The 26,902-nt window shown below is 42.3% G+C and overlaps 2 protein-coding genes across 7 annotated transcripts in view; one reads left to right on the forward strand and one right to left on the reverse strand.

Moving 5' to 3' along the window:
• Positions 1-14,215, forward strand: part of HBP1 (HMG-box transcription factor 1) — a 34,947-nt gene extending 20,732 nt beyond the window's left edge. For both annotated transcript variants that reach the window (XM_050925759.1, XM_050925769.1), the window contains exons 9-11: positions 3,517-3,843; positions 11,612-11,753; positions 13,096-14,215. In XM_050925759.1, coding sequence (XP_050781716.1) covers positions 3,517-3,843; positions 11,612-11,753; positions 13,096-13,113 — 487 coding nt within the window. In that variant the 3' untranslated portion in view covers positions 13,114-14,215. The remainder of the gene's footprint in view (positions 1-3,516; positions 3,844-11,611; positions 11,754-13,095) is intronic.
• Positions 14,216-14,366: 151 nt separating this feature from the next.
• The window catches only part of COG5 (component of oligomeric golgi complex 5), a 482,330-nt gene continuing 469,794 nt past the window's right edge, over positions 14,367-26,902 (reverse strand). For all 5 annotated transcript variants that reach the window (XM_050925473.1, XM_050925465.1, XM_050925485.1 and 2 more), the window contains one exon: positions 14,367-15,193. In XM_050925473.1, the coding sequence (XP_050781430.1) occupies positions 15,079-15,193 (115 nt within the window). In that variant the 3' untranslated portion in view covers positions 14,367-15,078. The remainder of the gene's footprint in view (positions 15,194-26,902) is intronic.

The raw sequence follows: 26,902 nt of genomic DNA on the forward strand, positions 1-26,902 counted from the left end.
GTCAGAAAACCTTTCCGATGGTGAAATCTGTTAGTCTATGGAATAGTCTCACAAAGAAAGTGGTGGTAGACCCATTGCTTAGGACATTTCAAACTAGACCAGATAAAGCACTAGAAAATATACTGTATGGAATAGTCATACATTGGGTGGGGGAGTAGCGTGGGCTGGATAACCTATTTGCCATTACAAGGTGAATTAGTTGGCTATTGGCATATGCTTCATATACATCCCACTGTCTTTAGCCATCCGAGCAGTTCACCAGTAACCAGAGAACCAACCAATATGACACGGCTTTATCGTTCCTGGAATATGGTTCCTTTATTTTAAATGTTGTCTAATCAGTTTTTTGAGGATTCTGCAGAGAAGGAAGAGGGAAAAAATAGTTTTGATCAAACTGATTTTCCCATACTTCTTTCTTCCTAGATTCTCTAGCTGATTTGAACCCCATCTTTATCCCCATTACCCCAGCAGCTTCCCTTTCAGCAGCAGATTATGGTCCAGTGATCACTTTGAACTTTCAGTTTCTTTATTGGTACTACTAAAGTTTCCTGTTCCATTTTTTGGACTAAAACCGCTACTGAAAGAGCATCAAGGTTGCTGGGGATGAAGGAAAAATAAAAAAAATGCCTGTTCCCTGTCTGGACACTTATCAGGCCCTATCTAGTTCTTTGGGCAAAAGGAGTAAAGCAGTGAAGAGATCATGAGGCAACAGCTGCGGGCAGCAGAGCAGAGAAAGTTAAAAACAAAACACTCCAGGCTCAAGCTGTCCTGGGAGCGGGAAGGTGGGGAAAGGAGCAGGATCACTGGGAGACAAAAAGCTCCTTTCCACATTTCTCTGTCTCTCTTTGAGCTGACAAGCTAGGCTGTCAGCAGCTTACCCCACCGTCTCCCCCTTTTGCAGTTCTTTACTCTTCCAAGCAGATTTTGGACAATGACTATTCTCCATCCCAGAGCACTGAAGGGAGAGAAGAAATCCCCTCTGTAGACAAGCGAGCCACAGGGTATTTGTCTGATGCTACTTTGATCTTCTGTTCAGAACAGCACTTCCAGCCTGTATCTCAACCAGGAAGTACAGGCAGGTGATGGAAATGCCCAATTCAATTTTAAAAATAAAACTATTGGGGTTTATGGATTATGCACATTTTAAATTCAGTTTTGTGGTACAAGCTGGTATTTTAGAGTGATAATTGAATGGTACCTCTTTTTTTAAGAGCATAGGAACACTGTATTTTAGTCATTCATATTTTCCCCAGCTATGATCAGCTAAAGGCCTTAGCACTTGAATGTCACATAAGCAGTTAAGAGCATCATGAAACATGATGGAATTATGCAGGGGTGATGTAGCCATGTTTGTCCCTGGATATTAGAGTGAAAGGTGGTTGAGGTAATACCTTTTACTGGGCCAACTTCTATTAGTGAGAGTCAAGCTTACTCAGATCTCTTCTTCAGGCCTGGGAAAGGAACTCAGAGTGTCACTGCTAAATACAAGGTGGAACAGATTGTTTAGCATAAGTAGTTAACACCCTAAATGCTCCAATAGTAACTATGTGAGTGAAAGCAGACAGTCACTACACTCTTGAATTAACTCACACAGGAAAAGGATAAAAGACAAAAACACCTCATCACTTGTGGGTGAACACTTTTCACAAAATGATCACTTTATAGCTGGCCTCTTGTTCCTCATCCTCAAAGGAAACCTGCCCAACACTTTCAAAAGACAGGCCTGGGAGCTTAAAGCCATAACTTCACTCGACACCTAGAAATCATGGACTGAACAGAGACACTGGATTTATGGCTTATTACAACAACCTGTAACCCACTAACAACCTTCCCCAGCTGCTTCTCTTCCACCCCTTCCTTTCTTCCCTGTGACTGAGGGGTGCTAACGGGCCACTTCACCTTGAATGGTCCTTGAAATGTGTTAACTACTTATGCTAAACAATTTTTTTGGTCCAATAAAAGGTATTACCTCACCCACCTCATCTCTAATGGTGGAATTCTCACGCTTCTGCCACTAGAGGGTGGAAGATTATCATCTGTGAATTAAATCATGTACTGTATCAATTGAATTAAATCATGTATCTGTGTTAATTTTTCAGTGAAAGTTGCTATATAAGTACAAAAGTGTGCCTAAAGCAGTTGTTTTTGAATACATTGTTTATAATGTTAGTCTCTGTGAGTAGTGTGTTTTTTATATTTGCTGTTAATATAAAAAATTACAAATGAACTACAGGTTTTTTCTGGAAGGTTTATGGAGATGCTCTGTTTTTCATAATATGAAATACACTGAAGCATATTGTGTATAATAAAAATGTAAATGAGTAACATGCTTATATAGACTTTAGTCCTTCTTTAAGTTCAATTTTCAACACAACCTTAACGATGAAGTCACTACTGACTCTTTCATAATATATATTATACAAAAGTATGTATGTATCTTAAATACTATACTAAAACTTCACATAAATACTGATGGGGCTTAGTTAGGGCTCAAATTGAAGGAAAAAAGTGCTCTTCCAGATTTTGTCCACAAACCGAACTCTGCCCACTTGCAACTTGAGAAACCAGAATCAGATGCCACTCACCGTAAATTGTATAGAATAGATGTGCAAAATACGTTTAGCTATCTCTGCTGGGTTCCACTGGCAGCCTCAACTTAATTCTTCTTCATTGGGGTTTGAGTAAGGCATGTAGGAATTTAAGCTGATTTAGTGATGTAGGAATCTAAGCTGTCATTTAAAAACCATTGTTTCTAGATGTCATGGTTGTCACTTGAAAAGGTGAACTGATGCAGTGATCTTTGCCTGAGTCTGCTGACAGCCTCTGGCAGAAGGAAACACTAAAGTCAGGGAGGAAGCTACCAGGCCCTACATACGCTGCCAGAGCAGACCTGGCCCTTATTACCGTGTGGTGAGCTTTGGTGCCCTATTGGTTTCTGCAGGATTGGCTCCCACTGGTAAGGCTCAGATGCCCCCTGGACTCCACTTTTCCTCTCTGGCCTTTGGGCTCTGAGTCACTTTGTGGGTGAAGTAGTGGTTGTACTCTCCCATGTGCTATTCACTCAAGGTCCGCAAATGAGTTGTCACTGCCAGCAACCATCGCACACCAGGCCTTGAGTTCAATCACCTGCCTTGAGCGTTAACAGAGACAAAAACAGAAGGTGGACTAAGGTCCAAAGCAGAAATGAAAGGAAGCTCCAAAAGGAGGTGAAATGAGACCAGAACTACAACTGGCGTACAAGTGGGGAGCCAGTAGTAAACAACAACAGATCTTGCACAGTTGCATCCCACCACTACATTGTGGTGCATCTACCAAAGTTGTTGACTAATCTCTGTGCCAAGTACATCACAGTTGGATGATGTACGTTTTGGGTGAAGCACAAGAACTCTAAAAATGAACAGTGGAACAATTAATTAGGGATTGTTCAGGCACCAACATAGGTTTTAAAAGTAGGACCTGTAAATTTCATTCTAATTGATTCACTTCCTAATCAAGTGATGTATCTTTTCATTCTAGTTATGATTTTACACCAATGGATTCTTCTGCAGTTTACGTATTAAGCAGCATGGCTCGTCAGCGGCGCGCTTCTTTATCTTGTGGAGGATCGGGTAGTCAAGACTTTGAGCGATCAGAATGCAGTAAAAACTGTGTGGCTGATGGATCATCGCAGCTTTCCTCCAGTTCTTTGTGTAGTAAAGCTGGCAAAAGCCACAGCTCAGGGACTGCAAGTACTATGAGTGCCACTTCTCCTAACAAATGCAAAAGACCAATGAATGCCTTCATGCTTTTTGCCAAAAAGTACAGAGTTGAATATACTCAGATGTATCCAGGGAAAGATAACAGGTAACGGTACTCAACTTCTTAGTTTTGACCATATAATTGATCTAGCAAAGTTTGCAAGTCCCATTTTTAAACTTATAGCAAATCAAGTTTCACAAGTGAAATAAAATGTGTATGTATTGTTCCAAGAAACAGACTGAAAGCTGCTCACATAAGGCCAAACTTAAGAGGAGGCTTCAGACCTCAATGAACTTGACAACCAGTGTCAGGGCAGAAACTGGTTTAATAGCTACTTTTATTGTAGCTTTATGTATACTTTATCCTGCCCTCAGAAGCATTTGAGCAATGTTTGTGTGTGTGTGCAGTGCACACAGACTTTGTACATTTTGGTAAGATTCGTTCAGGGGAAAAAATACTGTGCTGTCCTTTCTGTGTTACGGCAGGGAAAGGGGGTTTTTATATCTTGCCTCCCAGTCTCTTATTGTGTCTTTACATAAGATTGTAAGCTCTTTGGGGTAAGGAGTGTTTGTCTTTTTGCCTCTGTCTATAAATCACCTAGAACAGTGTGACTCTGATCCTTGATTAGGGTTTCTAAGTATTGTTCCAAGCAATAATGTTTTAACTGTTCCTATGCCATTCTGTTTACGTTACAAAGCTTGAAAAATCTAGTGGTGAGTAATATGTAGCTATCCCTGGCAAGAAGGGTTAAATGGGTCTATATTTTGATATATGTGTACATTTTATTTATTTATACACACACACACACACACACACACACACACACACACACACACACACACACACACACACACAGAGTTTATATATAATAAATGTCTAGACAAAGATATCTATTATATATAAATGTTTGTACATATCAGATATGAATAATATGTAAGTTTTAAGTTTTTATATCTATATACATACATAGGTATGTTTGTGCATATTATTTATAAAATGTTTGTGGTTTTATGTACAAGTTCTGAAAAGAATTTTTTTGCCTTTATATGAGAATAGAATCATTTCTTATAAATTACAGTACTAAACCTAGCAAAAACCCAGAGTTAAGAAATTAAACCTCATAGCACAAATAACCCAAACCTTAAATCCCTCTGCTCTGCCATATCATAGAGTTCCATAATGGGATAGAGTCACTTCAATGATGCATCTTTGCAAATGTGTCTGTCTTCAGATTCACTATAACTATCACTGAGAAATCAAAATAGCCAATTAAAACATAATATAGTTTCATTTAAAATACTGATTTCAAATGGAGCAAGCTGGAGCTGCAGTTGGGTGAATTCCAAGGAAGTTTTAACATTTCCATATGTAAATTTAGGCTGAGAAAAATAACTGAAGATTAACAAGTAACTGACATTCTGGAATGAAACACTTAGGGCCTCGGTGGGAAATGCAGTGCATGGGAATACGTATATGCTTTGTCTTTTAAAAAAACATAGTGCCGCATCGGTCACTAGCTTTGGGTTTATCAATTCTACAAACTTGTGACCAGCAAAACAGCCTTTTAGATATGTCTAAAAGGCTGTTTTGCTGGTCACAAGTTTGTAGAATTGATAAACCCAAAGCTAGTGACCGATGCGGCACAATGTTTAATTACAGCATAATCATTAATTTGTAAACTCAGGTTCTGACCTTCCATTGCAATAACAGCTATGCCATTTTTGTTTGTTTGTTTTGCTTACACATATTAAATAGCATATGTGAACTGGCATTCCAGACTGGGGACTTGGCTACACTCGAAACTTCAAAGCGCTGCTGTGGGAGCGCTGCCGCGGCACCGCTTTGAAGTATCAAGTGTGGTCACAGCGCCAGCACTGGGAGAGAGCTCACCCAGCGCTGCATGTACTCCACCTTCTCATGGGAATTAACTTGCAGCTCTGGGAGCCGTGCTGCAGCACTGTTTACACTGGCGCTTTACAGCGCTGTATCTTGCAGTGCTCAGGAGGGTGTTTTTTTCACATCCCTGAGCGAGAAAGTTGCAGCGCTGTAACGCGCCAGTGTAGCCAAGGCCTGGGTTACCTTTTTGGGGGTGGGGAAGGGAACACAATGTATCCAACCCATCAAAGGTTAGATTCATCAAGGAGCTTAGGCACTGGGATGCTCAGTGTCTCAACACCTAATTTTTAGGCACTTAGAAAATCAATGAGATTCACAAAGCTTGAGTTAGGTGCTGAGGTTTCCTATAGAATGAATGGCGGAAGCTAGCTGCCTTAAATAGGATTCACAAAAGCCAGTGCACTAATTGGCCCCCTGCCCAATGTAGCCAATAGAAGAGGAGTGTTTCTGCCTGACTTCAAGCTGGAGGGAGGTGCCTCCTTCTGCTTGGGATTCTTAGGGCTTGGCTGCACTGGAGAGTTACAGCGCCGGTGGTGGCTTTACAGCGCTGTAACTTACTCCTCATCCACACTGGCAAGGCCCATACAGCGCTGTATCTCCCTGGCTACAGCGCTGGCTGTACTCCACCTCAACCTGGGGAATAACGACTATAGCACTGCTCTTGCAGCCCTGGGGTGCCAGTGTAAACAGTGATTAATCTTACTGTGCTGTAACTGACCTCCGGAACATTCCTATAATGCTTTTTAAGTAATGATAACACTCTTTGTTTAGTTGTCAACTCAGGGCTCCCGGAGCTGCTTATCTAAAAAACAAACACAGCTACTGTTTGCTCCAGCAGAGGCAGGCAGGGGGATTCCTTTGGAATGTCCACAGCTAGCGTTTGCTTGAGGAGAGAAGCAGCCCGGAGCGGGGGAGAGGGGGATCTGTTTTGGAGCAGCTGCTTATCTGGTCTGAAGGCTATTTGCATTTAGTGAATGAGAGAGAGGTGGGGGAAGGGGTCGAAACTTTTAAAATGATTGAAGGTTGATGCTGTGTATCTTCCAGTCCTTAGAACTTGCAAGGCAGGGAGCTGATACAGTGTCAGCTCCAAAAATCCACTCTCTCTGTCTCCCCCACGCTTCCTGTCACACTCTACCCCACCCCCGTTTTGAAAAGCACATTGCAGCCACTTGAACGCTGGGATAGCTGCCCATAATGCACCACTCCCAACACCACTGCAAATGCTGCAAATGTGGCCACACTGCAGCGCTGGTAGCTGTCAGTGTGGCCACACTGCAGTGCTTTCCCTACACAACTGTACAAAGACAGCTTTAACTACCAGCACTGTACAGCTGCAAGTGTAGCCAAACCCTTAGTTGCAAAGCTTTTATTGGAGTTAGGCACCTATGCTCTTTTTGCAAGCTGCCCCAGGGGAAGCAGGGAGGAGCTCTCTCATAACTTGTAGGCCAGGGCTCAGGGTAATTAAAGAGTCATAGGATCAAAAGGACTAAAAGCTGAGTCTCCCACATCTTAGGTGGTTGCTCTAACCAACAGGCTGGAGTCATTCTTATGTGTTCGTGCACGCGCTCTGGCACAATGACACTTTAATTAGTTAATCTAACAATGGAACACCTTCAACAGGAGAAATCGAGGGAAGCCACCATCCAAATATCCCATAGTCCAGGGGTTAGGTCGGTCACCTGACAAGTGGCAGATACCTGTTCAAATCTCTTCTCCCTCAGGAGGTGTGGATTTGAACCACAGTTTCCCAGCTCAGTACCCTAATCACTGGGCTAAAAGTTATGAGGGAGCTCCTCTGCCTCCTGCTTCACAGTTGCATTAGGCCAAGGAACATATACCAGTCCCTGGTTCATGGATCACACTGGGTGTAGGTGTCTGGCTGCCTAGAGCAAGGCAGCAGTGCACACGCTCAGAGGCAGAAACAGCCAGCTTTTACTGCAAAACCTTATGTGCCAAGTATGATTAGTGCATACAAGGTTTGGCAGAAGCTGAGCAGGGTGGTTTGTGAATACCTATGGGGCCTGATCCTAGAATGTAGGCACCTAAAGGGGCACTTAGACACCTAAGCCCCTTTGTGCCTCTAGCCCCAGGCTAATGAAATAGTGATCTGTGAAAACCCCAGTATATAGGGCAACATCCATTTCAGTCTAAGGCTTGAGCAGAATGCTCCCAATCCAAACCTGATTTAAGGTGATGCTTTAGGTGTTTCAGACCTCAGTAAGCTTGACAACCACCATGGGTTCATTGCCATGTATCCATAAGTAGACTTTATCCTGTATGCAAACATATTTAAATAATTTTTGAATGACATGTAAGTTTTTAAAGTGGAACATATCTGAAATACAGCCCCATGTCTTTAGTATAATTGATACCAAGAGATACCTAGGCTCAGATCACTTTAAATGTGTAGCAGAAGCAAATTTAATGGCTTGTTTAGTGCAGACTTTACAAGGGCTAGAACCTGTAATAATTCCTTCCTCTGCTTAAAAAGCAGCAAAGAGTCCTGTGGCACCTTATAGACTAAGAGATGTTTTGGAGCGTGAGCTTTCGTGGGTGAATACCCACTTTGTCAGACCCACGAAAGCTTATGCTCCAAAACGTCTGTTTGTCTATAAGGTGCTACAGGACTCTTGGTCACTTTTTACAGATCCAGACTAACACGGCTACCCCTCTGATACTTCCTCTTCTTAATTCATCATAAGTAACCATAGCTGTTTGATTACGTAATCAGATGCCTTACTAGCACTTGAAAAGGACAGCAGATGCTTTTTGAGGTACCCTAAAAACATGAGTGAGGGAACACAGGTTGGGGGGAGGGGCAGTCTAGTGAGGGATGTAATTGGACAGGTTTTTGCCTGAATTACTGCTGTCCATAAAGGAAATTTAGAAGAGGCTTACAAGGCCATAGACTTTACTAGCCAGGCTTTTCATCAATCTCAGTAGTACTGGTTGGTGAGCAGCCAGGCTCCATTGCCTCTTCCACGTGAAGCTTGCTCTTTTCCACCAGACTGCTGAAGCTCCAAAACCATATAGGTTCAATACCTGTGTGCGCAGCTTTGTCTCTTGGAGATATCAAGTGTCTTGGGCATGAGAGTGTTTTACCAGCCTGTCCCCTACACATTTAGGAAGGTTTAACAAGTTTATAACTCCTTGCTGTGTAACTACCAGAGACAAACCAATAGTCATTATACCAGTAACCTTTGGTTTAGAGCAGGGGGTCAGCAACCTTTCAGAAGTGGTTTGTAAAATTCACTGTAATTTAAGGTTTCCCGTGCCTTAACATTTGTAGAAGGTCTCTCTCTCTCTCTCTCTCTATATATATATTATATAAATAAACCATTGTTGTGTTTAAAGTCAGTAAGGTTTTAAAAATATTTAACAAGCTTCATTTAAAATACAATTAAAATGCAGATCTTATCAATTTAGTGTGATCCTTCCCTGGTATCATTGTCCGGGGTTCCAGCCACCAACCCCGCTCAGCCCACTGCCGGTCTGGGGTCCAGCTGCTGGTCCTGCTCAGCCCGCTGCCGCTCTGGGGTTCCATTTACTCAACTGCCAGTGGGCTGAGTGGGCCGGTGGCAGGCTGAGCAGGGCTGGCGGGGGGACTGAGTGGCTCAGTCTGCTGCCAGTCTGGGGTGCCAGTAGCACTCAGCCTGCTGCCAATCTGGGGTTCCAGCTGCCAGCCCCTTGCCAGTTGGGGTCTCAGCCGCTGGCCCTGCTCAGCCTCCTGCTGGCCTCGGTGAGCAGAACCCCAGGCTGGCAGTGGGCTGAGGGGGGCTGGTGGCCAGGACCCCGGCTGGCAACAGGGCAGCAGCCCTCTGAACCCCAGAGCAGCGCATGCCATCAAAAATCGGCTTGTGTGCCACCTTTGGCATGTGTGCCATAGGTTGCTGACCCCTGGTTTAGAGAAATGTGGTAAAGTACTAAAATGAGAAACGTAGAGGTGGCAGGTCCCCTCAGAAGTCAGCTAAACTGTCCCCTGTCCCCCCATGCTAAGGCTGGACCAAGTATACCTAGACCAAAGCTATAAGCAAGTAATAATCATATAATGTTATTGAATATTAATATTCAGTAGTCATGCCTGGGTTGTTAAATATGTGTAAGCAGCAGTTTCATCCAGTTTAATAAAATGACCAGAAACAGCATGGGTAGGGTCAGACTGCTCACACATGCACATTTTCATGCCTTTGCACGGTAAATGGAAGGTCTGACCCTTTTCCCATCGGCTAATAGCTAGACCTATATTTAATGACAAGGTTACTATTTGTAAATCAGTTTTCCAGCCTCAGCAGCAGGAGAGGGCAGTATTTGAAACAAGAAATAACATTTTTTTTTAAACTGCGGTTTAGTTCCTTGAACTCTGTCTGGCTGAGGTATATATAATAACTGGTTCAGCGATCTCCATTTGCCCTAATTAAAGTGAGCTTCTGTAGCATGCTTCCCATACACTGGGGCATATTTAGATCTTCAGTATCTATAGTTGGAAGCCCAGTGGCTTGAGGTGACACCCTTTAACAAATTCTTCATTTAGCTGAGTCACCGTGTTCTCACTCCACAGCACTTGATGATGTACCAGTACTAAATAGTGCCTGTCTGAGAGGGGCAGCTTTTGGGGCCATTGGACCATATCTTGAAACAGATATTTATGAAACCTTCCAGCTAAACTAGTGCATGTACTAGTAGAACTAGCCATGATAACTTAACTCAGAAACATGAACCCTATCATTGAAAGACACAAATTGACCTACCCTGTGTGGATTTACCAAAGACAGTTTAACGTATGAGCCTTTGGTCTCAGGCGTCTTCAAAGCATCTCACAATACAGGCTTAGAGATTAAATTGCACTTCCATTTTGGTCCCTGGGTGCTGCGTAACCCATAGGATTCTGGCTGTGGTAGAACCTTTCAGAATTAGTTTGTCTCCTAGTTGGTGTGGAGCAGAACGAACTACCTCTGAACAGACATATGTAAAACTACCCAGAAGTGCTTGATGTTGCTGTGCTTTACCCGATTTGATTAGGGAGCCGGTAAATTGCACAGTTTACTGTGAGCCTTTTTACTGACAATGTGTGTATCATTGGTAATTTGAGGGGGAATATCCCCTATCCCTTGTTTTCATGAATCACTAATAAAACTTTCTCTGTAATTTAAAGAGGATTTATTAAAATGGTGGGGCTGTGGATTGTATTTTGTATGAACAGCTAATCACCATCAAACAGTTAAGCAGTATAGCACAATGAGGGGAGATGTCCAATGGGCATAGGGCCTATTAGGTGTAAGGTAGAGAAGTTTTTTTTTCCACGTTAAGCTTTAGGAAATAATCAAGGGGCGAGTCATAACAAATGGTCCCATACTGCTGTCCAGCCTAGAACTTGTTCAAGAGCCCAACAGTCTGAGCTTCTCCTCCCCACACAGGCTAATAGTGGGGAACTCTGAATGCATCTACGCAGTAGGTCAACCCATCAACCACAGGGAAGCCCATTCTAGTGCGTTTTCATTAAACAAAATCTTTTGTTCGGTTGCAGTCATAGCAAAATCACTACCCTAATTATGCGGCAGCATCTTTTCAGCAAGCCCTGCCATATCATCATCCCATAAAATGAGGTGAAAGAGAACAATTTTGTAAATATTGTGTGGTTGTACATAACGGGTGATAGCCTGCATGGTGACCAACCAGACTCTTAACTTTCCCACTTTGTTAGATTATAGTATGTGATGTTCAAACTTATTTCTAAATGTCAAAATATGCCCTTGTAGCCTTACTCTGTTTAACAATAGCTGGAGGGCTTCCCTGTGACTATTCAGAGAGGCATAGGACAGTCAGAAATATGCTCACACACTGCAAAGAGGAAATTGTTCTTGTTTGCTTTCATGTCTAACATTTTCTTTCTGATGAAAGTCTTTTACAAGAGACAAGAATATTGTGGGATTTATAAGAAATTCCTGCCTTGACCATTCTGTAAACATTTATTTTGCAGAGCCATAAGTGTGATACTTGGTGACAGGTGGAAGAAAATGAAAAATGAAGAAAGACGGATGTACACGCTGGAAGCCAAGGCTTTGGCTGAAGAACAAAAACGTTTAAATCCTGACTGTTGGAAACGGAAACGAACAAATTCAGTATGTTTTGTCAAGCAGTGCTCGACTGCATTACATAGTTTACAAATAAGTTCATACAGTGCCATGTTTTTCTTTTTCTGCAGTATATAGTAATATAGTATAGTAGACCTCCTGCTCTCCTTTGTTGCACTAGCCCCCACTTTCCTTTTGTTACTCTATAGCCTTTAACCTGCTATTGCAGAGTTGCTGTCACAGGCTGTTCTGACTGACGACAGGGCAATTGGCCTGTTTCAAAACCGATGCCAACGTGACTATGTATTGGGTGGAAGCCACTCACTCTCATGTTACTCCTTAAAAAAAAAACCACATGAATTCCACTGGTCTGAAACGTGAGAAGTTTTTTTCAGAGTATGGAGTCTGTAAGGACTTCGACTTTAAGAGTGTGAATGAGACAGCTTTCTAAGGAGCATATGCAGGTGTTGCTTTAGGGCTTAGACAGAAATGCTGCAAGAGCATGGTTGCTTCTCCACTTACTACTGTACATAGAGCCTTCAGTCTCTGGGCTGCACAAAGCACCATCAAATCCCTGATGGTATCACCCGGCTGGCTGCTTGTATCTTTCTGTTCAATTTATCATTCTAGCAGCTACAATGGCAGAATTAAAATTAGAAATTGTGTAACAAAACTTCATGTAATTCTATTAAAGCTTGAAGTAATCCATTATGGTTTAACTAAAGACTTCTATTTAGTAACTATTTTTCCCAGTAATGTGGTCTTGGGAATCACAATGGAAGACTGCCTGTGCCATTCTAGCCCTGGGCTGGTAAGAGAGAGTTTAGTGTTGTACATATGCTAGTCATGAGGACCAGATTAAACTCAGCTTCACCTGTGCATTTGAATTGAAACAAATGGATTGTGCATGGAACTGAGAGCAACGTTTCAGTCAGTCTTGGGTTGGCCTCAGCAAGGGGGAGAACTTGAACACACCTCTATGTATTGAGATTTTTCCTGCTAATGCTTTTTGCATGTGTAGATGCAATGATGATGGACATCATAGCAATACCTAGGATGAACTGCCCCTGTGACAAAGCAGCTGTAGCTAGTGATTTGTGCAATTGTTACACCTTGCTTGAGGTTCAGAGAGCGAACAAGCTGATTCAAGAAACTCTCCAAATAACTATTTGGCTTCACTTGTTAGTCTAGTGACAGAGTTAGAGTTAGCTCATTTTGCAGCTACCCACATCAGCATGTTATTTTTTGAATGCACCTTGATCAGCAAATGCAAATACTTCTGTACATTCTGTAAATAAATCCTTTTCACATCTCATATTACCTCTGCATCTGTATTTCTCTTTGATTTGTAATTGCTAACATAGTTTCTCTTTTGTTACTGTTTTTACAGGGCTCACAACAACATTAAATCAGAATTTTACTGTTCTTAAGTATATTTACAAAACGGCTGACACTTGATGGAGAGATTTATGAAGATCAAGGTCTTACCATTTGTTGTGAATTTGTGAGACCACAAAATACTGGCATTATCAAGTCAGAAAATGATTTCACATGAGTGAGGATTTGCTTTTTACAATAGAGCATTCAGTAAGCTAAAACTATCAACATTTTAAACCAAATTGCCTTATTTTTCTTCCAGACTTCATATATGTCTATCAGGTAATATAGGCTTGAAATGGATATCCTGTGGTGCTAAGTAAATTAGGAAAAAGAAGAGGAGATGTGTATAAATGTTTTATTTTTTAAAAATGTACAAAATGGGGAATTTTAAAATATGTAACAGCTGTTTATACATTGATTTCTATGCTGATTAATATGTATTGCACAAGCCATGTAATTAATGATGATTCTGGGAGCTGGGATTTCCTGAAATGGCAAAAAGCATTAGTACCAACCTATGAACTCCCAGTCTGCCCCATGCCAACAAGCTACCAGATTGTGTGGTAAGTGGACAGCGTAGTGTACCGTAGCAAGAGAGTTGCCTAGTGGGGTGCCACATATAAAATTTATATCCACGCTGTGATGTTTTTGCACCAGCTGACAATACTGTGAGCTGTTATTTCCAATGGAAATAATGGCCTGGGCCAGGATGAAATGAATTAATAGCATTGTATTATCTCAAGAAAATATTGCAAATTATAATTGTCACCATTGTACTTTTAACTTTGTGTTTTGTCTCCTCTGCCACATATTCTATGATTATATTTTATTTTGCCATAAGATATCTTTATGGTGGGGGCAAACTTTGCACTTACGTAGGTGCAACACTTGCACTTTACTTTTTTCCTCCAACTGTCTAAAATTAGGCCAGATACATTAAAATTACAGCTGCTTTTGCTGTAAACTTTTATAATCATGGCTTTTCATGTTACTAAACAAGCAGTATGTTTCTTTTTTAAGAATCACAACTGTAAATTAATTGTTCATGACACATGTCTACAGGATGTTGCCCCTAAGATTTTTGCACACTATATTCTTGTATATTATTTCAAATAAATTTGTAAAACTTCTTGGTGGTGTTTTTTTTATAAACTAAAGACTAGTCATTAAGTCAGGCCTGCAGAAATACACATTTTAAGTATTGCAAATCTGTGTAAAGGCTTGTGTTGTTTCATAAAGAACCAAAAATGTAGAATAGTTTTACTGCACACATCTTGTAAGTATGTTTGTTGCTTTTTAATTAGGAAGCCGCTTATTGAATTTTAAATACTGAATTCGAGATCAAAAGATAGTAGATGCTCTTTATTACACTTGTAGCAAAAAGATAGAAAATCAAAATTACTTCAGTGCGCTAACGATGCTGCAAAGAATCAATGCTACTTTATTTTGTAAATTAAATTTTTTGTGTGTGATAAATAGTGCTCTTTACCTGGAATGTTAGACAAACTGATGTAACTCTACTGAAGTTTAGACTCTTTCATTCTAACATTGTAAAAAAAGCTACCTAACATTAATATTTCATCAAGCTCTTTTTTGTGCCATATTTACAGGAAAATAGCTAAATGTGCAGGTATTATTTATTAGAATTCATTTACTGAAGCATACAGAACATTTGAGAAAGTCCTAAGTTTTTTTTTTACCTTCTAAATTCAGAAAGGATATTAGAAAATATTAGGCAAATATTGTTTGAGAATAATTTTGTGTGAAATTATATTATTCTATTACAATAAAACATTTCCTACTGTTTAGACAAAGTTGAGGAATACAGAGTACAAAAAGAAGATGTTAGAACCTTTATTAGGGCTTCTTCTAATAGCACTTTTGAAAAGGATGGCATATTTGAAAAGAATTATTTATATTAACCCTATAAGCATTCATCGGTCAGTGCCCAATTAACAATATAGAATTTGAGTAGCATTGGGGTCGGATGCTGCTACTGAAGCGTAGACATTGCTTTCTTCAGCAGTTGAACCATTATGGGATAGACTGGTGCAAACTCCTTTCCTTCTCTTGTTCTTACCGACTGAACATAAGCTTCCAGTGCGCCTCTGAGTTAAAAAATAAAAAAAAATTAAATCAGAGGATCATTTTAATTGTAAAGAAGTTAGATCAATTAATTAGTTAAGTCTATTAGAAAACAGTTATTTGTGCAGCTAGATATTGGGACCCAGAGTAGATCGGCAAGCTACAACCAGGAATACCAAAAAAGGTTCCTGACTGTATAAACCCTGAACAATCAGCCCTGCTCTCTCGCTAAACCAGTGTCTTCCCAAACTGTTGGAAGTTCAGCCGCTCACCTCTCAAAAACCAGGAAAATAAAATTAGTCACAACCAACCCTCCAATCCTGTGTGGTGGTAGACAGACATTTTCATTTCTGTATCTTCACAATCCCAGCGTCCCACACCTGTTTTATGAAGATCAACTTAGTCTCCTTTCAGCAGTGAAATAATTAGTGGCCATTTCTGCCTCCCAGTGATTGCTTCAGGCTCTCTATAAACTCAGGCAGGCATGAAGTGAATGTGTTCTTCTCAACCAGAACTGCTAACTTTTAATGACTGACTGGAAAAAAATCAAAAGGGCTGTAGGTGGCTCCTCTCAGCTCCACCTTTTGGGAAATACTGCTTTTACTGATAACACATTTTCACATGTATGTGTGCATTTCTACTGGATTTTTCTTATGCAACTGTCATGCATGTTGCCAGGCTAAGTATGTAGATTCAGGCCAGAAGAGACCATTATGATTATGTAGGCTGACGTATGTAACACAAGCCAAAGCTTTCACCCAATACCGGGGTTGAACTAGAGCATATCTGAAGACAGAACTGGGTCCTGTGGGCTTGATTTGTCAAAGGTGATTTATTAATTTTAAATGGTAACCCCTAGTTTTTTAAATAAAATAAACTGATTTTGATTTTTACTGTTAGACAAAAAAATTAACACTACTTAGTTAAATATTTACCAGTAATTCAATTTACTGTCAGACTCCTCTTTTTCTGTCCCACTTGAGAGACAGATGGAACAATAGTGCCAACTATCCGGTAGCAAAGTTGAGAGTGAGACTTTTCCTCTAAGCTCCAGTCTGAGCCTCCCTTTCCGTTAGACTTTACCATAGCAAATAGTTAGAAAAGCTTAGAAAAATAATCCTCAGAGGGTGGATTAGGGAAGAGGAGATGACAAACAGTTACTAGTAAATAATTTTCCCTCGTTATAATTTCTTTTCTCCTGTTTAGTAAGAATCAACTCAAGGCCAGCTGGTTACAGCATGAACACTTTACCTGATAGTGCTATTTGCTCAACCTGCCTTTGGGCAGAATTTTGCTGTCAGCAGGTAGTGCTATTTGCTCAACCTGCCTTTGGGCAGAATTTTGCTGTCAGCAGGTAAAGCTTTATGAGTGAGTGCATGGCTGCCTTATTTCAGAAGCAAATGGCTTTGCCCTCGCTGCCCAAGAAATACAACTGCCTCGGGATGAGGAAGGCTGCCTTGTTTGTAAACTAGGCAACAACCTCCTTTATCCATCTGTTGAGGACAGGCTTAGCAGCTCTATTTTCTTTATAGCATCCCTCAAAACAAACAATTAGAATAACAAAAAAATTTTAGAACACATTTATTACCCACGGAATGCAGATTTCTATTCTGAAACATAGCTGGGACAGGGCAAGAGATTGAGAGAAAAATAGGATCACTGATATGGAATTCCTTGTTCACTTGTAATAAAGTCTAGACCCGGGATCAGCAACCTTTGGCACGCGGCCCGTCAGGGAAATCCAGTGGCAGGCTGGGATGGTTTGTTTACCTGCAGCGTCCGCAGGTTCGGCCGATCACAGCTGCCACTGGCCGTGGTTCGCCATTCCAGGCTGCAGGAAGCGGCATGGGCCAAGGGATGTGCTGGCCACCACTTCTCCCAGCCCCCATTGGCCTGGAACGGAGAACCGCGGCCAATGGGAGCTGCGATCGGCTGAACCTGAGAACGCTGCAGGTAAACAAACTGTCCCGGCCCGCCAACGGATTTCCCTGATGGGCTGCATGCCAAAGGTTGCTGATCCCTGGGCTAGAAGATGGAACAACTATTTGTCAGGGAGGAGGGAGAGAAGGTCTGAGGAGGATGGGGAAACTTTATTCTTCAACTCTCATAGCGGAAGTCACTACACTCCGCATCTTTTAGGGTGATCCATTTGAGAGGGAACTTGCCTAAAGGCTCAAAGGGAGAGGAATCCCATTGAACAAGAGGGAAATCCTGCTGAGGAGTAAAATGGGCTATAATGGTTTCACAGCCCACTTTTAGTGTAGTTGAGCGTGATGCCAAGGAGGTAGAAGGCTTCACGTCTTATAAGTACTGTCCTGGGCTGTCGATTAATCACAGATAACTCACGCAATTAACTCAAAAAAATTAATTGCGATTAATTGCACTGTTAAACAATAGAATACCAATTTACATATATCTATTTCAATTACAACACAAAGTATACAGTGCTCACTTTATATTATTTTTTATTACAAATATTTGCACTGTAAAAATGATAAAGGAAACGTATGAGGTGAATTGAAAAATACTAAGTAATGTAGTGCAATCTCTTTATCATGAAAGTGCAACTCATAAATGTAAGTTTTTTTGGTTACATAACAGCACTCAAAACCAAAACAATGTAAAACTCTTGTAGCTGGGGTCGCAAGATATTTATGTGCCAGATGTGCTACAGATTCATATGCCTCTTCATGCTTCGGCCATCATTCCAGAGGACATGCTTTAATTAAATTTGTGACAACTCCTAGGGGGGGAGAACTGTATGTCTCCTGCTCTGTTTTACCCGCATTCTGCCATATATTTCATGTTACAGCAGTCTCAGATGATGACCCAGCACATGTTCATTTTAAGAACACTTTCACTGCAAATTTGACAAAATGCAAAGAAGATATCAATGTGAAATTTCTAAAGATAGCTACAGCACTCAACCCAAGATTTTAAGTGTCTGAAGTGGCTTCCAAAATCTGCAAGGGACAAAATGTGGAGCATGCTTTCAGAAGTCTTAAAAGAGCAAAACTCTGATGCGGAAACTACAGAACCCAAACCACCAAAAAAGAAAATCAACCTTCTGCTGGTGGCATCTGATTCAGATGACAAAATGAACATGTGTCGGGCCTCATTTCTTTGGATCATTATCGAACAGAACCCGTCATCAGCATGGACGCATGTCCTCTGGAATGGTGATTGAAGCATCAAGGGCCATATGACTTGTTAGCGCATCTGGCATGTAAATATCTTGCCACGCCAGCTACAACAGTATCATGCAAACACCTGTTCTCACTTTCAGGTGACATTATAAACAAGAAGCAGGCAGCATTATCTCCTGCAAATGTAAACAAACTTGTCTGTCTGAGTGATTGGCTGAACAAGAAGTAGGACTGAATGAAGTTGTAGGCTCTACAGTATTACATTGTTTTATTTTTGAATGCGGGGGGGGGAGGGGGTTGTACATAATTCTACATTTGTAAGTTCAATTTTCATGATAAAGAGATTGCACTACAGTAGGTGAATTAGGTGAATTGAAAAATACTATTTCTTTTGTTTTTCACAGTGCGAATATTTGTAATCAAAACATAAAGTGAGCACTGTACACTTTGTATTCTATGTTGTAACTGAAATCAATATATTTGAAAATGTAGAAAACAGCCAAAAACATTTAAATAAATGGTAGTCTATTATTGTTTAACTGCGAGATTAATCATGCAATAAATCACAATTCATTATTTTAATCACATGATTAATTCTTTTAATCGCTTGACAGCCCTAGTACTGACATTTCTGAAAGTAGAGGGCTCTTTAACTGAGCAAAGGCATAATGAGATCCAATAGTTGGAAGCCAAAGTGACAAATTCAGGGCAGAAATAAAACGATGAAAGCAATTAACAATTGGAACAGATTACCCAGGGCTGTTGTAGATTCTCCATCATTTGAAGTCTTTCAATCAAAAGAGGATGTCTTTCTAAAAGAGATGCTCTAGATTAACCAGAAGTCAAGGACTGGATGCAAGAATTGCTTGGTGAAATTCTACAACCTGGTCATGCAGGAGGTCAGACTAGATAATCATATTAAAGTCCTTCTGGCTTTAAATTCTATTGGTATGGAGAAAGTAAATTAGGAATTGTTATTTACTCCTCACAATACAAGGATTAGTGGTCACCAAATGAAATTAATAGGCAGCAGGTTTAAAACAAACAAAAGAAAGTATTTCTTCACAGAACACAGACACCCTGTGGAACTCCTTGCCAGAGGATGTTGTGAAGGCCAAGACTATAACAGGGTTTAAAAAAGAACTAGTTAAGTTCATGGAGGATAGGTCCATCAATGACTATTAGCCAGGATGGGCTGGGATGGTGTCCCTAGCCTCTGTTTACCAGAAGCTGTGAATGGGTGACTGGGGATGGATCACTTGATGACTACCTGTTCTGTTCATTCCTTCTGGGGCACCTGGCATTGACCACGGTCGGAAGACCGGATACTTGGCTGGATGGACCGTTGGTGTGACCCAGTATGGGCATTCTTATGTAATCTAACCAGGTAGATGACTAACTCTGCAGAGATACTCTCCACTAAGAGCTGAACATGTGACTTGAGTCAGAATTTTGCATGTATGTGGAATGTGAAAATCCATGTATCTATGAAAAGCATTGTTATGTGAATGAATCACTATGAGTTATATGTATAACACATAGTGACTTGCAATACCAGGGTGCCTGAACTGACATGAGTGGTGAGCACATAAGCAAATACAATAATACGGTGTAACTGAAATTGTCTTGTGTGGTGTGATGTGATGGAAAATACACTAATGCGCTCACTGCTATTTACACAGTATGAACTTGAGGCAAGGTTGAAAGTGAAACACCAGTTCTTGAGAAAGGAGTTTGGGAATTTCAGGACCAAGACAGAGTCATGACCATGTTCATAAGAGCTGAGACCCAAGGATGCTAAGGCCACCAGGGGAGCCAATAACATCACCATTGTCCTCTCCTGACTGATTTTCCTTGGAAGAAATGTTTGTAACTGGGTGCTGAAAAATTAGGGAGTTTAATCCTCTTAGCATAACAAGACAACTAGGGGGACAGAGACTGAAGGAGCTATTTTCAAAATCAACAGATACCGATTTTTTTTAATCCCTGGTGTTCTGGGGTGGGATCGCTCCTGCTAAAGCTGTTCCATTTTGTATAACTAACAGGGCTTGAACCTGACTCTCCCACACCTAGCTGGGTGCGCTAACCACTTGGCTACAGTGTCAATTTGTTTTCTCTGGCCCAATGTTCTTTAATTATTAGGCATTAGGTATTGCAACACTTTGGTCCCTTTTGTGGCTCTAGTCCTTAGTGCTTTTGCCTCTCCCTCTGTCAAATAGGGACAAAACTGTTTCCATATTTGTAGTGGTGACAAGAGGCCAAACTCATCAATGTTTGAACACTTCTTTGGAAACTTATACGGTGCTATATATGTTATATATGGATTTCCTCTGAGCTAGCAGAAAGGATGGATCCCCAAAACAGCTGTGTAATGTTCAACACTTCCCTGGGAAAACGTGGATTCTGTTCTGTAGAACTCTGGCCTGAATGGAAAAGAAGGCTAAGTACAGCTACGACTTGTGTAACAAATGCAGTGAGAGCAGCAATTCTAATGGCCACCCCGGAGTCTCAAAAAGAAATTCAAAGAAATATTCCTTTCATAATAATTGCACCACTAACAGCTGATATAGAAGAAGGAAACCACTGTTTTCAATACCTCATATTGATAAGCTGAGAATATAGGGGAGATTTAAGAAATAACAAAGATGTCTGGAAAGTGCGAGATGAGATGCAGTATCCTGGAGAGCGAAGGCAACATTTCCTGAGGTCAAATGTGCTCTCAAAATTATACACCTCATATGCTCCCTGAAGGAGATCAACAACTGAGAGCTGAAGCCAACATTTTCAAATAATAGAGGCCCTTAAAGTCAATGGGAGTTGCTGGACACTTTGCATTTTTATAGATTAGGTCACTTATGTGGGTGTCTAAACGTGAGTTTAGGAGCTCCACTTCAGCACTTACTGTTGAAAATCTTTGCCTAGGGAATTCAGAAAGTCTAAATAGGAAACGAGCTCAGATGTGAGTTTCCTGCCAGGGAAATTATCCCCATCCCTGCAATGCAGTAGCCACCTCCACAGTCAGATGCTCCCCCAACAAGTTGGAAGCTGGGTCTCGGTGCACAGCAGGAGAAGGGGGCTTATACAGTGGATTGATCCTAGCATCTGGGAAGGCAGGAATATGCAGTTTCACAGGAGATATGTCCATGCAGGAAGGAGCAAGGATGAGAGCCTGTTATCTCTCAGAGGCAGGCAGTAGACAACAGGCACAGAGATTAGGAGAAGAGGTTCTGAATCATCTCCATGGTGCTGCAGTAATGGAGACCCACTGGCCCAGGCTAAGAGAGGAACACCGTGGCAGGCAAGCCAGCGGAAGTATAACAAACCAATGCTGAGAGAGTGCTGCAGAGAAAGGCACAAAACCAAATCCAAGGGAAATCAGCACCAAGGAGCAGGGTATTAACTCACCTAGGGTATGTCTACACAGCTGGAGGTGTGATTCCCAGCATAGATATATATACATGCAACGAGCTCTGCTTGAGCTTGCACCTAAAAATAATCATGTGGCCATGGCAGCATGACATGCCCCTGGATAGATACTCGAGTAACCAGCCTGAGCCAGCGCCCATGCCACAGCACCAGCACTGCTATTTTCAGGTTCCAGCTCTGCTTGTGCTAGCTTGACACATGTATTTCTACCCACGCTGGGAATCACACCTCCCAGCTGTGGTGCAGATATCACCTTAGTTGCCTGAGAGAAACACAGAAGCTAAACAATGAACCTAAGGTCACTCAACAAAGGTCAAAAATTGGGCATGGGGTGAGCCCTACTGACAGCAATAAGCAGAAAGTTGACCACGATTGAGAGAAGACTGATCTGAAGCCTAGGGTCCTGCACTTACAGCTTGCTAGAGGGAAGGAAGAGAATCTGAGCACAGCACTGTAGCCCCTGAAGAGCTTGAGATTCAAGCCCTGCCAGGTGATCGCTGGGCTGCAGAGAGAGTCCAGCACTTCATTTTATTTACATATCAAAGACCAGAGCAGGGTAATGTATTCTCAGTTACTGAGCCTTTTACAGAAGGAGCTAGGTTTCCAAGAGGGGACTTGCTAGCAAGCTAGGTTTGTGTATGGTCAAAGTGCCTCACAGATCAGTTCTTGCTGCATTTTCCAACTCCTTGCAGGCCAGAGGTCTACCAACAGTACCAGCGTCTTTCCTGTTGAAGCTATGAAATACACTCAGGCTGTTGAACATCACATACGCAACCTTGACATTGTGGAAATCACCTAGAGTGGTATACATAATGCTGTATCATGCACCATCACTGAAACAATCTACTTCGGATGGGCACTGAAGAAACCATGGCTTTCTGAAGAGGACTCTGATACATTAGAAAAAAAAAGGAAGAAGCACATAAGCAGGGAGATGTCCATGAAAGTAAATGGTTGAAATGCTTTTTCTGGGTCCTGGTACAATGTGACTGAGATCTACATCAACTCCCTGGTCGATGAAGTAGAGGACAGCCTACAGCACAACATTCTTTGTCTTGCTTACAAAGGTATCATGCACCTGGCTGGCAGCCATAAGCAACCTTCTAATATTCCTTTCACGAAACCAGGTACATCTCTCTGCCCCTCAGCAGATGAAGTCCTGGACCATGCATTCTCATCCCTGCACTATTCTGTCAAGCTATTGACTGAATGTTAGGACTTGCCACTCCACATACTGGAATAAAGATTGTTCAAGAAGTGGTCACCAACAAAACCATGGTGCCTTGCTTGTGGAGAAGCTACGGAATTTCAGTTCTGCCCTTCAAGGTTTCTACGACTCTGCTTGCACTGTGGGCTTGAATATCTCATGGCAGAAGACCAAGATCCAGAACTCAGGGCTGGCACACCAGCACCCCCAGTGCAGGGCAGGTCAAGCACCATGGGAAGGATTGACAAGTTTATCTGCTTTCACTGCAGAGTGCTAACAGTTGCAGCAAACCAAATGTCCTCTGACGAATAGTTCTTGCTGCCTCCTGCATGAAGTCTGTGTCTCACTTATGGACACAAAAACGTTTCTGTGCTGAGACAACATTCAGGATCTACCGAAACTGCATACTGCCTGTACTGCTATACCAGTCAGGAACCTGGACTCTCTTACAGGCACCTTGGAGAGGCTAGCGGGATTCTATATGCACTGTCAGCATCAAATCCTGAACATACAGCGGTTTGACTTTGTGAGAAATGCCATTATCTCTGAGAGACCTGGCCCTCCTCTAGTCGCTCATTAAAAAGCAGCATTGCATACTCTTTGGCCAGGATGTACTAAAACACCCCAATACACCATCCTCTGAAACTTTCCATCGGTGTACAAAACTCTCCATCTTGACCCAGCCTGGCACTGTTTGTGGGGCTGCCCCAGAGATTTGTGGATTAGCAGGACAGACTCAGTTCTGGGAACTTCACCTCTACAATGCCTGATATGATTCTATCAATAGAAGCTACTGTGGCTGGTGCCATGGTCCTCAGTAGATTACACATTTTTGAGAGAGGAGATAGAGGAGAAGAAAGCACCGCACAGTAAAAGGACAGCCTGAGTGGAACATAGAGGGAGAGCAAATGAGGCACTGAACTGAGTAACCATGGAGCCTGGGGTAGTCAGTCACGACAGCTACCTGGCGTAGCTCCTCTACAGAACACAGATAAGAAGGAAATGGTGGCTGGAGTACCAGGCAGTGCCTCTATCCCACTGCAGGGCTGGCACAAGACGCCCTAACTGGAACCAATGGACTGAGTTTGGGAAAGTTCCTTCCCTGATCATGCACAGGAGCACATCACCCAAGACTGAGGCTATGTTAAAAGTGTGTTAAGAGTGTATCTGAGACTCGTATAACTTGGTTGTATTAAGAGCTTTCAAATGACCAGAGAACTGCAGGTGAATGAGCGCAGAAGAACTCCTTGAGGTGCTCATATGCTTTTATAGGACATGCTGCGTGTTCCATTTCCGTAACCATATACTAATGAGTCACCACATGCCAACCCCTTTTGAACAGCCACTCAGACTCTCCTCCTAGAATGTCTATACTCTCATATGCTACTACAGGAAGAGCGAGCCCTCTTCCCAATCAGAAAGCAGGCTGCAGGCATGTTAGCCAGTCATCAAATTATTCCACCCATTGATCCAAACTAACAATGAGTGCTGGGATTTGTTCAACTTCCTGAACATTCTAAGAAACCTCAGCCCTCATTCCCACTCTCCTCACTGGTGCTCCACAGAATTACCAGCCACCCACTGCCTGCAACAAGTGCACAAGAAGGATCACACAGGACTTCTGCTTCCACACATGGCTGGCATTCGGTTTGAGAACAGTGAAGAAGCAGCTAGAAAGCTGCTGCTGGCTGCATCTCTGAGCAGCACTTCCAATGTAGCCTGTTGACCCCCTCTACACACACAAGTTTCAATAGCTGCAGCGCTGATTGGGAAGAGTCCAGTGTTGTCCCCATTCAGATTTTAAATGCCATGGGGAGAAGGGGTAGAGGTAGAGCGCAGGGAAATGGGAGAGAGGAGGAGGAAAGAGTTGTTAATATAACTAAGCATTTGTTAAAAATGACTTCTGATGGGAGTGAGGGGAGCCCAAATAAATCTGTTAGTCTTTAAGGTGCCTCCAGACTCCTCGTTGTTTTTGTGGACACAGACTAACACGGCTACCCCTCTGATGCCTGAGGAGCTGTGTGTTCAGGGCAGTACATGTACATGCTATATGAGAAACAGGGATGTAAAAAGGCCCAGAGGTGATGAGGGAAAAAAACACTTCAGAAGAACAAGACACAAAATATTCATGTAAAATAGGGGTGAATCTGTTCTCCCCGGCAGCCAGGACCTTTTCATCATCCTGGACCCAATACACTCCCAAGGTGGGATCCTGGACCCTGAAGCCGGAGAAGGCATCTCTGGTGAGTGCACATTTGTAACTACAGTACAGGGTTTAAAAGCAATTGTGTTTAATGTTTGATTTGTCCTGAAGAATTGGGATGCATTCGCGGTCAGTACAGCTCCTGGAAAAGTCTGTTAACGTGTTTGGGGATGGAGCGGGAATCCTCCAAGGACATCACCATGAAGCTCTCCTGGAGGTACTCTGAAAGCTTTTGCAGAAGGTTTCTGGGGAGGGCTGCCTTATTTCATCCTCCATGGTAGGACACTTTACCACGTCAAGCCAGTAGCAAGTAGCCTGGAATCATTGCAGCACAAAGCATGGCAGCGAATGATCTGAGGTTTTGGTCACATTCAAGCAACATCCAGTCTATATCTTTCTGTGTTAGCCTCAGGAGAGTGATATCATTCATGGTCACCTGGTTAAAATAGGGGAATTTTTGTAAGGGAACAGTAACAGGACCCCACTCATGTTGGGCTGTTTGCGCTTTGCTAAAAGGGATCATCCCTGAGAATAACCACGCAGTGGGGGGAGGAGTAAGGGATAATTCCCAGAGAATAGCCATGCGGAGGAGTAGGGGGAGGTGTGTGCTGCCCATCCACCTGAAAACCGCAGCCCCTCCTTTTAAATGGCAAACCCAACCAGCATTGTTTGCTATGGGAAAGGAGGGCGCTGCAGTTTGAAACCATTCCCAAATGTTATGAAGGTGGAAGAAGCCAAGCCCACCATGGCTTACCATGGCTGCCTGGAAACCGAATTCTGTTGCCCAGCTGTATGTGATGTGTCTCCATACCAGCAGGCACTCAAGATAAAAGGCAAAATGCGACCTTGCACCTAAAGCACATGTGCTGTCTGCTGTGAATTGCTTGATTCACTGTGAAAGAGTCGCCCTTTAGTTCTCAGAAATGTATCATCTTAAATTTTACTCTCTCTTTTTATCTCCCCGCAGGTGCAAATGTTTCTACGCTCCCCCTATCATCTCTGTCCTTGAGGTTATCGCAGATTAGAAGGCAAAAAAAAAAAAAAGCACTCACGATGACATGTTTTCCAAGCTCATGCAGTCCTCCTGCACTGATAGGCCACAGTTTAATGCATGGAGGCTTCAGTGGCAGAGGCCAGGAAAGCATTAAGTGAGTGCTATGAGAAAATGCAGAAGGCGATCCTGAGGCTAATAGAGGTGCAAACGGACATGATGAGGCATCTGATGGAGCTGCAGGAAAGCCAACAAGAGCACAGACTGCTGCTGCATCTACTGTATAACCGCCTGCCCTCCTCCCCAAGTTCCATATCCTCCTTACCCAGATGCCCAAGAAAGCAGGATGGAGAGGCTCTGGGCACCCAGCCACTGCACTGCAAAGGACAGCCTAAGCAACAGAAGGCTGTCATTCAAATAGTTTTGATTTGTAGTGTGGCTACAATAAGCATTGTGCCCTTGTCCTTTCCTACCCAACCCGGGCTACCTTGTCAGTTATCTCACTTTTTTTTTTTAATTAATAAAGAAAGAATGCATGGTTTCAAAACAATAGTGACTTTATTTTCTTTGCCAGCTGTGATCGAAGTGGGAGGGTGATGGGCTTACAGGGAATTAAAATCAACAAAGGGGGCAGGTCTGCATCAAGGACAAACACACACAACTGTCACACTATAGCCTGGCCAGTCATGAACCTGGTTTTCAAAGCCTCTCTGATGCGCAGCGTGCCTAGCTGTGCTCTTCTAATCGCCCTGGTGTCTG

The sequence above is a fragment of the Gopherus flavomarginatus genome, chromosome 1 (genome assembly GCF_025201925.1).
Source record: "Gopherus flavomarginatus isolate rGopFla2 chromosome 1, rGopFla2.mat.asm, whole genome shotgun sequence".
NCBI classification, from domain to species: Eukaryota; Metazoa; Chordata; order Testudines; family Testudinidae; genus Gopherus; species Gopherus flavomarginatus.